This window comes from Kogia breviceps, chromosome 19 (genome assembly GCF_026419965.1).
Source record: "Kogia breviceps isolate mKogBre1 chromosome 19, mKogBre1 haplotype 1, whole genome shotgun sequence".
Lineage (NCBI taxonomy): Eukaryota > Metazoa > Chordata > Mammalia > Artiodactyla > Physeteridae > Kogia > Kogia breviceps.
The window spans coordinates 21,313,975-21,330,541 of record NC_081328.1 but is presented as its reverse complement, the minus strand read 5'-3'; the positions used below and the strand labels follow the sequence as shown (position 1 = coordinate 21,330,541).

General features: G+C 37.6%; 1 protein-coding gene across 2 annotated transcripts in view; it reads left to right on the top strand.

The window, feature by feature from the left end:
• Positions 1-16,567, top strand: part of USP32 (ubiquitin specific peptidase 32) — a 193,569-nt gene that overhangs the window by 167,152 nt on the left and 9,850 nt on the right. For both annotated transcript variants that reach the window (XM_059047551.2, XM_059047552.2), the window contains exons 22-29: positions 489-662; positions 1,460-1,634; positions 2,166-2,317; positions 3,373-3,484; positions 4,755-4,966; positions 10,427-10,611; positions 14,623-14,709; positions 16,180-16,300. In XM_059047551.2, coding sequence (XP_058903534.1) covers positions 489-662; positions 1,460-1,634; positions 2,166-2,317; positions 3,373-3,484; positions 4,755-4,966; positions 10,427-10,611; positions 14,623-14,709; positions 16,180-16,300 — 1,218 coding nt within the window. The remainder of the gene's footprint in view (positions 1-488; positions 663-1,459; positions 1,635-2,165; positions 2,318-3,372; positions 3,485-4,754; positions 4,967-10,426; positions 10,612-14,622; positions 14,710-16,179; positions 16,301-16,567) is intronic.

Below are 16,567 nucleotides of genomic sequence, written 5' to 3'. Positions count from 1 at the left end.
TCAGGAAACTAAGACTCATAGCAGTCAAATAGCTTGTCCAAGGTTGCAAGCTAGTTACTAAGTCCTTCACAGTTGAACATGAGGCTATTTTGCCTCTAATAATAAAAGTTAGGATACAACAAGACCAGAAAAGCTAACTGTAAAAGAAAACATTATAAAAGGGAATCTTACAATGTGAGCAAATGCTATTTTAATATTTCCATCTTGTATCTTAAATAGCTATGTACCTAAAGAACTGTTTGCTTATATGATGCTAAACCAGGACATAGGATTGGCCATAATACTTTTTGGGGGCTGGGGGAGGGAGCATCATTTGAGATTAAGATTAGAAAGATTTCATGATTATCCAAAATATATTTGCTGAAATAGAGACAGACTAAATACTATACTATTTATCTTCTTCTAATGCCTCTGATAGAATTATGGGCATGTTCATTCTAAACTTTATGAAATAGCAAATAATGAGTTTGATTCCTCTTATATTATAGTGGACCATAGCAAAATATGCTCCCAGGTTTAATGGGTTCCAGCAACAAGACTCCCAAGAACTTCTGGCTTTTCTCTTGGATGGTCTTCATGAAGATCTCAACCGAGTCCATGAGAAGCCATATGTGGAACTAAAGGACAGTGATGGCCGACCAGACTGGGAAGTAGCTGCAGAGGTTTGTCAGTTTTGAGTTTCTAATGTAAGCAATAGATAAAATATTCTGACCACAAATACGTGTTGCACAACTTACATGCTAACTAAACTATTCTGCGGTCAGAATTTTACTGCGAAAATGAAGGAATTTATATTTCTCTGCTTATTTCTTGTGCAGTAATCCTAAAACAAAGCATCTTTAATGAAAATAGAAAAATGTTTCCTCTTCAATGTAAATTTGGGGGAGAGGATGTAGGAATAATTATTCAGTAGAAATATAGGAGCCCCCATAATTGCTAAAGTAATGTGTACAGTGACCAAAAGGCATATTTTATCCACTTTTTAATGGACAAAGAACTCATCATTGTTACCATGGTAAGAAGAAAGAAAAAAATAGGGTTTTCCATCTGAATTTAATACTTTATAGATTGAACCGAAAGAACCACATTCTATTCTGGACTGCCAGGGAAGTCCCGATGGTGGTATTTTTAAAGAAGGGAAATACGTAAGCCCAAAGCTGCCTATACGGAGTGATCTGGCTATGTCACTACAGTCTAGATTTACCCCAGTGAGTGCTGCTGCTACACTTGGCAGCTCTTCTGTGTTACCACAGTTGCCAGAATTCTTGAAATATTTTATATATTTCTCTACTATCTCAGTAGGCAATATATTTTAAATTACATATCTGACTTGTAAATTTGTAGGCACAAAGCTTTTATTTTTTAAGGATTATATTCTTGACATTTAAATCTAATATATTTAACCATTTTCTTTGAATTTGGGGAGATAAAAAATTTCTCAAATCTTTTCTCTTGCTAGGCCTGGGACAACCATCTGAGGAGAAATAGATCAATAGTTGTGGATTTGTTCCATGGGCAGCTAAGGTCCCAAGTCAAATGCAAGACATGTGGGCATATAAGTGTCCGATTTGACCCTTTCAATTTTTTGTCTTTGCCACTACCAATGGACAGTTATATGCACTTAGAAATAACAGGTGGGTCGCAAAGTTATGAAAAGTTATTTGATTCCATTGTCTTTTACCTTATTCAAGCAGCCTGAATTTGTAAGTATAGTCATTTGTGTATAATGCACTCTCATAAAGATTGGTAGTCAGCATGTTATAATTTTTTTAAAAATTTTATTGGTGTTAGTTGGTTTACAGTGTCATGAGCATGTTACAATTTAACAGTCTAATTTCAGGCATGATTTAAGGTTTGAAAGACTTGGAACATGGGTCCATTTTTGTGCCCATTGAGTCTTCTGTTAGTTTCAAATGTGCCAGGAAATCTCTTTAAAATCTTGCAAAGCCACTCACACTTCTGTATCAAATGAATATTCAAAAAAAAATGATTTTACTTAAGATTATCTTTAAGCACCATCTGTCGTAGTGTTTACATATAAAATTAAAATTCTAGACTGAAATGTTTGCTATTTCCAAGATTCTCACACACACACAGACACACACAGTGTAAAGCTTTCAATGAAACCTGAATTTTACTGGTAAAAAATCTTTTCTCTTCACTAGTTATTACGTTGGATGGTACTACCCCTGTACGATATGGACTAAGACTGAATATGGATGAAAAGTATACCGGTTTAAAAAAACAGCTGAGCGATCTCTGTGGACTTAAATCAGAACAAATACTTCTTGCAGAAGTACACGGTTCCAACATAAAGGTGATATTAACTGTTCTTTTTAGGAAACTCTTGATTCCATCCTTCAAAGATCACAGTTTTCTCAATTAATTATTGTGTCAAATGACCAAGGGAGATAATAAAACACAACAAAAACTGGAAAAAAATTTGTGAAGTTTTTCATTCTAGAAGAAACTTAAAAGAGTTGTCCACCAGAATAAAAGAGTAATAATGACGGTGGTATTTTTATTATTATTATTATTTTGGGCCACACTGCATGGCATGCGGGATCTTAGTTCCCCTACAATGGATCGAACCCGTGTCCCCTGCAGTGGAAGCACAGAGTCTTAACCACTGGACCACCAGGGAAGTCCCAATGGTGGTATTTTTAAAGAAGGGAAATATGTAAGTCCAAAGCTACCTATATGGAGTGATCTAGCTGTGTCACTACAGTCTAGATTTATCCCCAGTGACTGCTGCTGCTACACCTAACAGCTCTTCTGTATTACCACTATTGCTAGAATTCTTAAAGTATTTTATGTTTGTATGAATGTGTTCTTCTAGTACTTATTTATGAATATATATACCTGGCCTTTCAACACACTAAGAAATTAAAGAGTAAAGACAAAGTGACACAAATCACTTCTTCTTGCATACCAGCTAGAGAAACAAGAAATTTAATGAATATATTGCCTACCCTAAATTGAGCTCCTACCACTGGTATTATTTATATTCATCTTCAGCGTTTCTGAACAAACTCCCACCTCTTTGACATTTTTTTTCATATGTAATGCGGAGGTGAGATCTCTCTGGGGATTTTGGGTTTAGATTCTTGAAATGACGGACAAAACTTAAGAAGTCAATTATACACATCATACTGCCCTCCTATGAAAGGGGATAATGGTTTTGTCAGGAAGGTTAGTTTTCACTTAGTTTATCAAGCTTTCATTTATAGTTATTTTAGAAAAATTATTCGGACATCTTATTTGTTTTACCGATAAAAGAATCTAAGACATTTGCTTCAGATATATCAGAGAGATGATTCTCCATTTTATCTGAAACATCTCCCCCTTCTTATCTCGCCTCTTTTCCTATAGAATTTCCCTCAGGACAACCAGAAAGTACGACTCTCAGTGAGTGGATTTTTGTGTGCATTTGAAATTCCCGTCCCTGGATCTCCAATTTCAGCTTCTAGTCCAGTACAGACAGGTAAGATAGAACTAGAGCTCCTTCTCATGATTTTAGCTTTGAATAACAGTCTAAGGGTTGTCATCCTTTTTAGGCTCTTGTTTAGGCTAAAAATATTAGAGCAAAAGAATTTTGGAGCCTGAAGGAAACCTTGGTGATCATTTATCTCAAATCCTCATTTTATATAGGTGAGGAACCTAAAATTCAGAGAACCTAAGTTAGATAGGTAGTTATTAGCTAAATCTACCACTGGAATTCAGATCTCCTTTAACTCTTTTATCTAATATTAACATGGTAACAGATGGTATGAGAGAAATGTACTATCAGAAAACAAAATAATAAATTTGACTAAAAAGGAGTCTGTTTATCTAATATTGCCTGTGATTTAACATGGTCGTCCAATGAGTCTTTTTGGCCATTAGTGGGGTTTGTCTCCTCTTTATACTGTTGGCAGTTAGATTCATTCCCCAACTATAATGTGCTTCAGAGAGGATGAGGCTCCTCTCATTGGCACTCATCAGATAGTACTGATGGTTGGGTTGGTGGATGATTTAACATTGCTTTTTGGTTATCATCACTGTCCAATAGAACTCTCTGCAATGAGGAAAACTTTCTATAATCTTTGCCATCCAATAGAGTTATCTACTAGTCACATGGACTGTTTAGCACTTGAAATGTGGCTAGTGAAAGGGAGGAAATGCACTTTTAACTTAATTTTAATTTAAAAAGCAGCGACTTTCATCAGTTTTAACAAATGTTTCACTCTGGTGGGGCAGGTTGCTACTGGGGGAGGCTGTGCTGGGTGGGGGCAGGCAGCAGGTGGGAAATCTCTACCTTGCTCTTTATTTTACTGAATCTAAAACTGCCCTAAAAAATAGTCTTTTAAAAAAATTAAACAATTTTTTAAAAACCCATCATCTGGCTTGGGACTACCGTCTTAGAACATTTCTAGAAGAATGGAGAAATGAATTTTTAGAGGAGAGGAAAAAGAAAAGCAGTAGAACTGTTTCCGTGCCACAACACGGTGCTAATAAAGATTGTTGGAAAAATTCTACTTACTCTTTCTATCAGTTACTCGTGCTTTGTCATTTAGTCAGAAGTGTGAGTTATTGAGGTAAAATCTGAAGTTAAAATCTTCCAATTAATCTAGGATTATCATTTGACCTATGATTCCTCCCTGTCCTCTGTTAAAAGATACTGTCAGTGGTCTGAGTCCCAGCGATATCTGAGAGAAGAGCAGAGATAAAGGTACCACAGACTTGTGATGCTATACTTATCTTTGAATTTGTAGATTTCTCCTCTTCCCCATCTACAAATGGAATGTTCACCCTTACCACCAATGGGGACCTGCCTCGATCAATATTCATCCCCAATGGAATGCCAAACACTGTTGTGCCATGTGGAACTGAGAAAAACTTCACAAATGGAATGGTGAATGGTCATATGCCATCTCTTCCTGACAGTTCCTTTACAGGCTACATCATTGCAGTCCACCGAAAAATGGTTAGTTTAATGTTAGGCAAGTTACTGCTGGTCTTGCCAGTGTTATTTATGAAACAGCCATTTTCTGTCTTTGCAACATCTTCAGTGTGTGCACTTTCAGTGTGTTATGTTCTAAGTGATTGCAGCCAGGATTTAATATCACACATGACGGCCTACGTATGAAATGACATTCCTCACTCATGTATCAAGCAGCAACAGGAGAGCTGGTGCATCTGAATATTGTACTACTGTCCTTAAAAAGTTTGTGGCTCCTATATGTTCATGTAGCCATGTACATCTTCTCCGCCATTTAAGTGTAGATGCCTTTGGAGAAGGTTTAGTTTGTTTGTTTTAGAGGGAGAAACAAGAAGTCTTGGGCAAGACAAATTGTTTCCTAGGACTGCTGTAACAAATTACCACAGACTTTGTGGCTTAAAACAACAGAAATTAATTCTTTCACAGTTCTGAAGGCCAGATGTCTGAAATCAAGGCATCAACAGGGTTGTGCCCCCTCCATAGGTTTTAGGAGAGAATCCCTCTTGCCTCTTCCAACTTGTACAGGCATTCCTTAGCTTGTGGCTGTATAACTCCAATCTCTGCATCTGTCTTGGCCTTCTCCTTCTTCCTCTGCCTTTCACTGATAAGAACAATTGTCATAGGATTTTAGGGGTCATCCAAATAATCCAGGATGATATCTCAATTTCATTACATATGCAAAAACCCTTTTGCCGTATAGGGTCACATTCATAAGTTCTTGGAGTTAGGATGTGGGCATATCTTTTTGGGGACCACCAAAATTCACTACAGAAATCATCATAAAATTATCATTTATCATAAAGTTATCATTTATTCAAAAAACTAAGTACCAAGAAAAAAAATAAATACCTGGAAATAAACTTTACAAAAAATATACAAGGTATCTGTATAGAAAACAATAAAATATTATTGCTAGAAATTAAAGAAGACTCAGATGTTTGAAGGAACAGACCGTGTTCATGGATTAGAAGACTCAGTATTTCAAAGATATACGTTCTCCACAAACAAATCTACAGATTCAATGCACAATCCCAATAAAAATGCATACTCTGTATGTGTATGCTTGTGTGTGTATAACTTGATAAGCTGATTCTAATATGTGGAAGCACAAAACACTAAAATAACCAAGACAGTCTTGAAGAAGAGCAAAACATGAAGAATTGAGCTACCAGATATCATGATTTTATAAAGCAATGATACTTGAGACATTGTGATATTGGTGTGAGAAAAGGCAAATACACCAATGGAATAAAATAGAGAGCCCAGAAACAGGTTCACATATGTATGAACACTTGATTTATAACAAAGATTGCATTACAGAGCAGTGAAAGACAGTTTTCTTGGTAAATGGTGCTGGGATAATTGAATAGCCATATGAAACTTGACACACCTACCTCTCACCACATAAAAATCAATTCCAGGTGGACTGCAGAATTAAATATGAAGGCAAAACAGAAAAGCAGACCCTAGAAGATAATAAACGTGAATATATTCATGACCTTGGTTTAGAGAAAAAGACTTCTTGAACAGGACACAGAAAGCGCTAACCATAAAAGATTGATAAATTGTACATCATTAAAATTATGAACTTCGGTTTCATCAAACGACATCACTAAGAAAGTAAAAGGCAAGCCTAGGAGTAGAAGATGTTTGTAACTCATATAACCAACAAAAAGGCTCAATCCAGAAAGTATAAAGGAATCCTATAAGTCACTAAGAAAAAACAACTCGATAAAAAAATGGCTAATACTTAAATAGGCACATCACAGAAAGGATATCCAAATAGCCAATAATCATATGAAAAAGTGATCAGTCACACTGCTAATTAGGGAAATGCAAATTAAAATCACATTACAAAGACTTCCCTGGTGGCTCAGTGGTTGAGAATCCGCCTGCCAATGCAGGGGACACAGGTTTGAGCCCTGGTCCGGGAAGATCCCACATGCCGTGGAACACCTAAGCCAGTGCGCCACAACTACTGAGCCTGAGCTCTAGAACCCACACACCACAACTACTGAGCCTGTGTGCCACAACTACTGAAGCCCACAGCCTAGATCTCTTGCTCCACAGCAAGAGAAGCCACTGCAATGAGAAGCCCGTGCACCACAACGAAGAGTAGCCTGCGCTCTCCGCAACTAGAGAAGACCACGTGCAGCAACGAAGACCCAAGGCAGCCAAAAATAAATAATTTCTTTAAACCCACATTACAATATCACTGCACACCCACCAGAATAGCTATCATTATTAAACAGGTTGACAGTGTTGGTAAGAATAATTGAGCAACAGGAACTCTCATACACTGCTGATGAGAGTGTACATTAATACAGCTACTTGTAAAAATAGTTTTCTAATTCAAGATAAGTAATTCCACTATTCCATTTTGTGTTTTTATGAAAACACAAAATAAAACCACTAAATGTCCATTAGTAGTAGAAAGGATAAGGAAGTTGAGACATGGTCATATAATAGAATATTATACAGCAATGAAAATGAATGAATTTTTAGTTGTACCCAACATAAATGAATCTCATAATGTGGGAAAGAAGCCAGACACAAAAGAAATACCAATAATATGATTCTATTTATAAATAAAAACTTTAAAGACAGGGAAAGTGAAATTTACTGTTTATGAGTAGGGTGTAAAATGATAAAAGCAAAGAATTGATTACCATAAAATTGAGAAAAACTGTTACTGTTAGGAAGAAAGAAGAATTTTTGATTGGGAGGAAGCAAGAGGAAGGCTTTGGAGTGCTGGCTGAATTGTTTCTTGACCTGACTGGTGATTACACAACTATATGCTTTGTGATAATTCTTTGAAATGTATTTTTTCCCTCCTTTGAGTCAGTAACTCCTGAGTTAAAGTGATTTTCTGACCATGTGAACGATGTTCTATGGAACATATTCTAAATAGGATTACATGAGTGGACATCCTAGAGAATTAACGGATATATGTGTGTCTTGGAATTTTGTTTAAGCACAGCTCCAACAGGTCGCATCAACTAAAATAATTGGGGTGATTCATTCATTTCCCCATGTCTTTTTTAATGGAGCATTATCAGATTATATATTAAGAACACTGATGTATTTTTATTCTTTCTTAGAAAACAGCTCTCTTCAGTTATCATGTATATGTTACATAAAGTGCTTGTAAGTGCTAAAGCATTATATATAGGTTTTTATAAGTATTGGACCATAAAGCCATATTGTCAGCTCTAAATTTTCACCTTTTAACCAGTTCCCTGTTTCCAGTTTCCTTCATGATCTAGCAGCTTCTTTGGGGAATGCCTAGAATTGATTTTACCATCTGTTCCAAGTCAACTCCCTTTTCCCATTATTCATGTGAAAGGCAACACTGTTCTTCCATGCTAAAAGGCTAAAGGCTGGAAGTGTTCTTAGATTTTTTTCCCCCTTTTCTTCTAAAACCCTATATTCAGTATATCATTATGCCTTTTAATTTCTTCTTTCAAAATACTACTCGAATTTACCATTTTTCGTCATTTTCATTGCCACCTTCTTCTTTCAGAACCTTTGATCTCATGGTTGAAAATACTTACTTTGAAAGTATTTTTCTTCTACTCCCTTCTACAAGATAGAAAAAGAAGGGGAATAAGGCAAGGTAACATAGGCAAGAATATTCAGAGACTAAAGGGAGAAATTGTGTTGTGTTAACACAACAACTAAAGGGAAGTCAGTTTCAAAAAAAAATTAAGAAAGAAAGATGTGGTTACATAGGCCAGAGACATCAAAAAGAATGAAAACTGAGAAGTTCGGCTGTGTAACCAAGTAAAGAAATAGGGCAAGAACTTAGCACAGTTAGTGAGTTTTTTCAGATTAGAGAAAAAGTTGTTAGGAGAGGACAAAAGGAAAATTCCTGGTGCAGAAAAGCTGGGAGCATTATCCCATGAGGAACTGAGCAGGTATGGGCCACAGGGCCCTGGGAGAAGTTACCTTCAAGAGGATGAAAATTGTGTGGGTTTAGAAGAGAAATACAGGGACTTCCCTGGTAACACAGTGGTTAAGAATCCGCCTGACAAGGCAGGGGACACGGGTTCGAGCTGGTCCAGGAAGACCCCACATGCCGCAGAGCAATTAAGCCCGTGCACCACAACTACTGAGCCCACGTGCCACAGCTACTGAAGCCCACGCACCTAGAGCCCATGCCCTTCAACAAGAGAAGCCACCACAATGAAGAAGCCTGCGCACCGCAATGAGGAGTAGTCCCTGCTCGCTGCAACTAGAAAAAGCCCGCGTGCAGCAACGAAGACCCAACTCAGCCAAAAATAAATTAATTAATTTTTTTAAAAAAAGAGAAATACACTGAGAAGAGTAAAGAAATAGTTGCTTAAATGACCTCATTTATTTAGTAAAATAAGTCATCTACCAGGAGTTGGAGTGGAAGAAAAGTAGAAGTTTTAGGAGAGAAAAACTCATCTAAGCTTTTTGATTTTTAAAAAATAGTTCTGAACTCTGTCCACATTTCTGTGAGTCTTATAATAATATAACTACCAATACATGAAATGGGGTCTTAAAATCATGTATTTAGCTAATCTTAAGTGAATAACGGCAAAATAAAATACTTGAGGATCTAAAATAAGAGAGTTTTTTCACTTAGAAACTAGTGGGTTTATAAGTTGTTGGATTAGCTTCTCTACTATATAAAGACCAAACTTAAAGAATTAAATGTCCAAGCGCTCATCAGCTTTTTTGAGTAATCCTGCAACTCCCAGCAACCTTTCTATTATACTGAACATTTGTTTTTAAGCCATAATTTCCAAGCTAATTCTGTGCAGTATCTCCATGTTAAGAAATGATAAAAATGGGCTTTCCTGGTGGTGCAGTGGTTGAGAGTCCGCCTGCCGATGCAGGGGACATGGGTTCGTGCCCCGGTCTGGGAAGATCCCACATGCCGTGGAGCGGCTAGGCCCGTGAGCCATGGCCTCTGATCCTGCGCGTCCAGAGCCTGTGCTTCGCAACGGGAGAGACCACAGCAGTGAGAAGCCCGCGTACCGCAAAAAAAAAAAAAAAAAAAAAGCTAAAAATCTCCTTTAACATACTCAAAGAAAACATTTTAAAGGTTTACCGTACTTTTATTCTATCGTGTAATTAAGAATATGATTTTTAATTTTTTTACATATGATTCAGTGTGTGTGAGAAATGTTTATCAGAGAAAAACTACGCAGTTTGAAAATATTAAATGCTGAAAACCCAAGTTTGATAGATAGAGAGCAACTCTGAAATTGGCAATACCTCAACCTTTCAGTGATTCCACTTTGAATAACCATTCTCTTCATATTAATAAAAGATGGCCCTATAAATAAAGAGAAGTGTGATAGCTACTAAGTTGAAAATGGTAGTGATGCCTGTTTTTGGCAGTCTTAGAAGAATGAAAGGGAGGAATCAGAGGCCTATCTTCTCCACTCTTTCTTCTCTTGTTTGTACATACAGATGAGGACAGAACTGTATTTCCTGTCATCTCAGAAGAATCGCCCCAGCCTTTTTGGAATGCCTCTGATTGTTCCATGTACTGTGCATACCCGGAAGAAAGACCTGTATGATGCAGTTTGGATTCAAGTATCTCGATTAGCCAGCCCACTCCCACCTCAGGAAGCTAGTAATCATGCGCAAGATTGGTGAGTTTCAGGGCATCTTCCTAGATCTTTGGTTTCCAAATGTAGAAGAAGAATTTATCTGAATTCTGTGTGATTTATAGGACCCATTCCATGTCAGGTTAATCACTCCTTGAAGAACCATCCAGAGAACATACAGTTCAACCATTTGGTTTGGTCTTTTGAGTAGGAGAGACTGTACACCTTCCTTTCATCACCTAGACATTCCAGTGTCTAATAATTGTTGTATTCTCTGATCTCTTACCTAAATCTTTTCAGCTAGTATTTTATATGCTTCAGGTAATATCCTTGGCTTCTGTTACTACAAAAGTAGAGAGTATGAATTCACCAGGAAATTTGCATCATCTCAACCCTCTGAAATTCCGAATGGGAGCAGTATCTATACGTGCATATCTATACATGAACTCTGAAAAAGTCTCATGCCATAACAATGATTCAGTTGGATTATCTCCCTACCATGTCATTTTAACATGGAGTAATTTCATAAGTCTTGGTAAAGAAAATAAGCTTCTCTTTTTCTTTTTCCATTCCTCTTATCACTGTTCTATTGGATTAGTAAATGTATTTACTTCTAATAATCTTTGGGATTGTGTTGCCTTTTATATCTCATTTTAATTGAAGATCATTTTCTTGTTATCATGGTGCAAGTGGGAGTTCTGCTTCTGTGTTAACTGAGTAAAGAAATTATTTTTGCTGATAGGTTATTTGTTATGGTATGAGGGTCTTTTGATAATTAGGATAAGGCTTAAGGTAAATAAATTTTAAAGGAAAAGCACAAATAATAGATAAGTGATTTAATTGATGAATGTGGTGTTTAGTAAAAATGACAGTAGGGCAAGATTAAGTTTGAAGTGAAAATCTAATTGAATTAAAAGGCTTCTAGATGAGAACTTTTCCCAGGGCTTGCTAATGAATCAGATATGGAGTATGAGGGGAGGAGGAATCCAAGCTAGATTTTCAGCCTGAACAATTGTTTGTGAATGCTAGTACTGTTTAATGAAATGAGGAAGACTGGAGAAGGAGTAGGTTTTGGCAAGTGATGACGGGAATCAAGCTAAATTCAAGATCTGTGTTATATTTTCAAGTGGGAAATAGACTTAAGGTCTTTCCAGGAGGTATAAATATAGGTGTCATCAACAAATAGTTGGTATTTAAAGCCCTGAGACCAGTTGATATTATTTAGATAGTAAGAAAGAAGATGCCTAAGATCTAATTCCTGATGCATTCCAGCATTTAGAGGCTGAATAATGGAGGGAGAGACAACAAAGGCGATTCAGAAGGAACAGCCAGTGAAGTAAGAACCAGTGAAGTAAGAAGAAAACCAGGAGTGAGTAGTGTCCCAGAAGTTAAGTGAAGGTAGTGTTTAAGGGAGGACTGATCAGATTAAGAGAAGGACTGGGAATTGACCACTGGACTTGATAAAATGGCAGCGTTTGGTGACCTTGCAAAAGCTGTTTTAGTGGAGTGGTGTAGATGAAGAAACAGAGGTTAGAGTGGGTTAAAGAGAAGATGGTCCTACAGACATTAAAAGAATAATAAGAACTTATCTTTTAGAGATAACACAGTGAAATATTTATGGATGAAAATGATAAAATGCCTCTGATTTTCTTCAAAAGTATCTAGTGGGTCACAGTAGCCAAGAGGTGGAAACAACCCAGAAGTCCATCAACAGATGAGTGGATAAACAAAATGTGGTATATACATACAGTGGAGTATTATTCAGCCATAAAAAGGGATGGAGTTCTGATACTTATTACAACATGGATGAGCCTTGAAGACATTACACTCAGTGAAATAAGCTAGATGCAAAAGGACAAATATTTGTATGATTCCACTTTTATGAGGTGTATCTCGAATAGGCAAGTTTATAGACAGAAAGTAGATTAGATGTTAACAAGGTCTGGGGGAGGGGAATTTATTATTGCTTAATGGGTAGAGTTTCTGTTTGAGAAGATAAAAAGGTTCTGGAGCTGCGTGGTAGTGATAAATGCACAACATTGTGAATGTACCTAATGCCTCTGAGTTGTACATTTAAAATGATTAAATGGTAAATTTTTTGTATATTGTACCACATTTTTAAAAAATGGAATAAAAGAATCTAGTGGGGCTAGGTAAGGGTATAGATGAAATAAGAGTGGCCAAGAGTTGATGATTAATTGTAGTTGGGTGCTGTTCATTGTACAGTTCTCTACTTTTCTGAGTGTTTATGTCAATAAATTTGAAAATTTAGATTAAATGGACAAATTCCTGGAATTGAGGATCCATGCAAAAGATGATTAGTTTGTGGGACAGTGGATAAGGAGGAAAGTGAGGATTTGAGGGCAGTGATTGGAGGTTTATGTTGGGTCAAAGAATTGTTAGAGTAGTGATACTTGAATAAGTGATCCAAGAAGGAGATGTTTGTTGGAGATGTTTGTTGCAAAGAAGGATGTTTGGAATTGAGATTTTTGGACATGGTAAAGTCCTTATCATGGCTTCATTACCTTCAGCAGCCATGTAATAGCCACTATCAATTGAAAAGATCTAGAATATGACCATTGGAGAGGGTAGATCAATATAGAATGGAGATTATTGTTGGAAGAGAGAAGGCTGAGGAGTTGTTAGATAAGTTACATTGAAGTCACCAAGAGTAATGATGGAATTGACAGAGAGAAAAACAGTGAACTGCGTTCTAAAATCTTTAGCGAATAAAGAAATGTCCCTACCAAGGAGGAATAGCAAGCAGGTGGTATAATTCAGTAGCAGATGCTACATAGAAACCAGAATTTTACCAGAAGTGGTAAAGAGGAGTAAGGAGGAGACCCATATCACCTTCAGGTTCTGAGGTGTGTGAGAAGAAAGCTAGCACTTAAGAGGTGAACTGGAAGTGGAGTCCTCAGGAAAGCCAGGTTTCCGTTAGAGCAAAAAAGTAAAGAAACTTTTTAGAAGAGAGGTGCTGCACAGTTGTCTGCCAGAGTGCTACCTGGTTGTTTTGTCCCTTTATCTTTCTTTGGATTCCTCACTTACCATTGACCTGGTTTTCATTGACGTGATACTGGGCAGCATGGGCTATCAATAGTCATTCAATCAACAAGTTATGCAGAAAGCTGGGAACTGCTGTGACAGGCATGATACTCACTATTGCCCTTACAGTGAGTCCTTATCATGCTTTTATTACCTTCAGCAGCCATGCAATAGCCACTACAAATTGCCAAATGATCCATAAAGTATATTGCTCTTATGTTATAGTCCTTGCATTGCTTCTTATTGGGGCAAGGATGAATTTTTTTAAAGTTGGAGAACTCACAAGGCTATTAAGATAAATGTTACATAGCTTATAGCTTTAGATAGTTAAGGCAAGGAAAGGGGGTGTCTGCCATGCACCACATCAGGGATTCTGATTAAAGAAGCTTCTAGGGCTTCCCTGGTGGTGCAGTGGTTGAGAATCTGCCTGCCGATGCAGGGGACACGAGTTCGTGCCCCGGTCCGGGAAGATCCCACATGCCGCGGAGTGGCTAGGCCCGTGAGCCGTAGCCGCTGAGCCTGTGCGTCCACAACGGGAGAGGCCACAACAGTGAGAGGCCACGTACCGCAAAAAAAAAAAAGAAGCTTCTAAATATATAGTTAGTCAACTCCTCTAATACCATTATGACCTTTCAGCTTTCTGTGGTGTGTCAGTGTTCTTGCCATTGAAGAGGTCTGGTTTAATGTGAATTAAATCTCTTGATAGAATTAGGGCTGAAGGATAATTAGCATTTGATTTCATGATTAGCTTATTTTATGAAATTTGCGTGGACCACATGGACTCTCTCAGAGACATCTGGCAGTCTGCTGTGTCTCCCCCTCTATAAGCAGGGAGCCCTGAGTGTGGTTGTACAGGGCTTCAGTTAATGGGTTAGGATAACCAGCATTCAGCTGTCAATGTGAACATACTGCTCTGACAGATGCCCCTTTCTAGGGTTAGTTCAAGAGAAGATGAAAGAGACCTTAACTAAGAAATGTTTCTTATACTCTTTGGTTTATGTTCTGTTTCAGTGATGACAGTATGGGTTATCAGTATCCATTCACTCTACGAGTTGTGCAGAAAGATGGGAACTCCTGTGCTTGGTGCCCATGGTATAGGTAAAGTGACCTTCTGCAAAAGAAAAATTTTAGAATTGCAGCTTCAGATATTATACCTTTTTCATAAGGTTTCCAGTTTATAGAAGTAATAATGAATAATGAGAAGCTTGAAATAAACTTAGGAATTCTTCATTCATCTCTTCCCGGTGAAGTCTATAGCTACATTTTGCTCTTGAGATTTAGCTGGTTTTGTAAACTCTACAATCCTCATCAAATTCATAGTTTATGACTAACATTTATCATTCTATATCTTCTGCTCCTTAGATATAAATCAGTTTAGCAATTCTGAGCCCAATAAGACATAGTCTATTTACTAGACCTTGCTGGAAGTCTATTTTTGGTTTTTAGAAGAGTTATGGAGATTGATTGGCCATTACTGTCCCAGCTTGGAAAATGCCTGAGTACTGAAGTCAGCCTTCAGAGAACTGTAATAGCTTTAGCAAACTGAGTCTGTATAGGCCTTGGAACCATGGCCTTTGTCATGGTTCCCTTCACCCCTGTAAATGTTTATATATATTTATTTAATGTGCCATTTTACAAACAAGGAAATAGGTATGGTTATGCCAGATAAATTGTCCTACCTCCAAGCATTTAATAACTAAATTTAGAATTTCTTGAGGGTATATGGTCTCAGATAGCCAATTCCCATATCATTTATTTGCCATAAAGTCCACATATTCATGTGGATTTACAAATGGTTATCAAGTACCTTGAAAAACCAAAGATTTGAGAAGTGATAAGCAGGATTCCCTGAAATAATTATAATTACTAGTACATATTCATGCATTTATTAGTCTGAAGTTAGAAGCCCATGACAAATTGGGACCCCCAAGAAGGAAAGTAGAGAGGTAGAAAGGGGGACTTCCCTGGTGGTGCAGTGGTTAGGAGTCCGCCTGCCAATGTAGGGGACATGGGTTCAAGCCCTGGTCCAGGAAGATCCCACATGCTGCACAACAACTAAGCCTGTGTGCCACAACTACTGAGTCTGCGCGCTCTAGAGCCCGTGAGCCACAACTCCTCTGAGCCCACGTGCCACAACTACTTAAGCCCGTGCGCCTAGAACCCATGCTCCACAACAAGAGACGCCACTGCAATAAGAAGCCCATGCATTGCAGTGGAGAGTAGCCCCCCCACTCAACGCAATTAGAGAAAGCCAGCAGGCAGCAACAAAGACCCAACACAGCCATAAATAAATAAATTTAGTTTTTTTAAAAAATAAAAGAAGTAGAAAGGGAGAGTTTTGGGGGTTTGGGGTTTTTTTTGTTGTTGTTTGGCCATGCCTCACAGCTTGCAGTATCTTAGTTCCCCTACCAGAGGAACGTAGTTCCTCTACCCAGGCTGTGGCAGTGAAAGCGACAAGTCCTAACCACTGGACCTCCAGGGAATTCCCGGGGAGAATATTTCTGATAAAGAAAATTTAGATTCCTTCATAATTACTCTTTCCTCAGTAGATCTTTTTTCCCCCTTTAGATTTTGCAGGGGCTGTAAAATTGATTGTGGGGAAGACAGAGCTTTCATTGGAAATGCCTATATTGCTGTGGATTGGGACCCCACAGCCCTTCACCTCCGCTATCAAACATCACAGGAAAGGGTAAGTACACTCAAAGCCATCGTAAGATGGTGGTTTTCCTCTGTAAAATTTTTCCCAGCTTAACTGTATCATGCCATTTCTATTTTCAGACACTTTAAAAACAGCTAGAAAAACATTGATTGACATTCTCTGTGGCACTTAAATATATTAACATGATTATGTGGATGTTTCAGTTTTCCCACTTGTAGAGTTAATTGTATTGGAGCATTGAATTTCAAAAATATTAATAATAAGTAAATCTTGAAACAAAACTTTGGGTGTAATTAA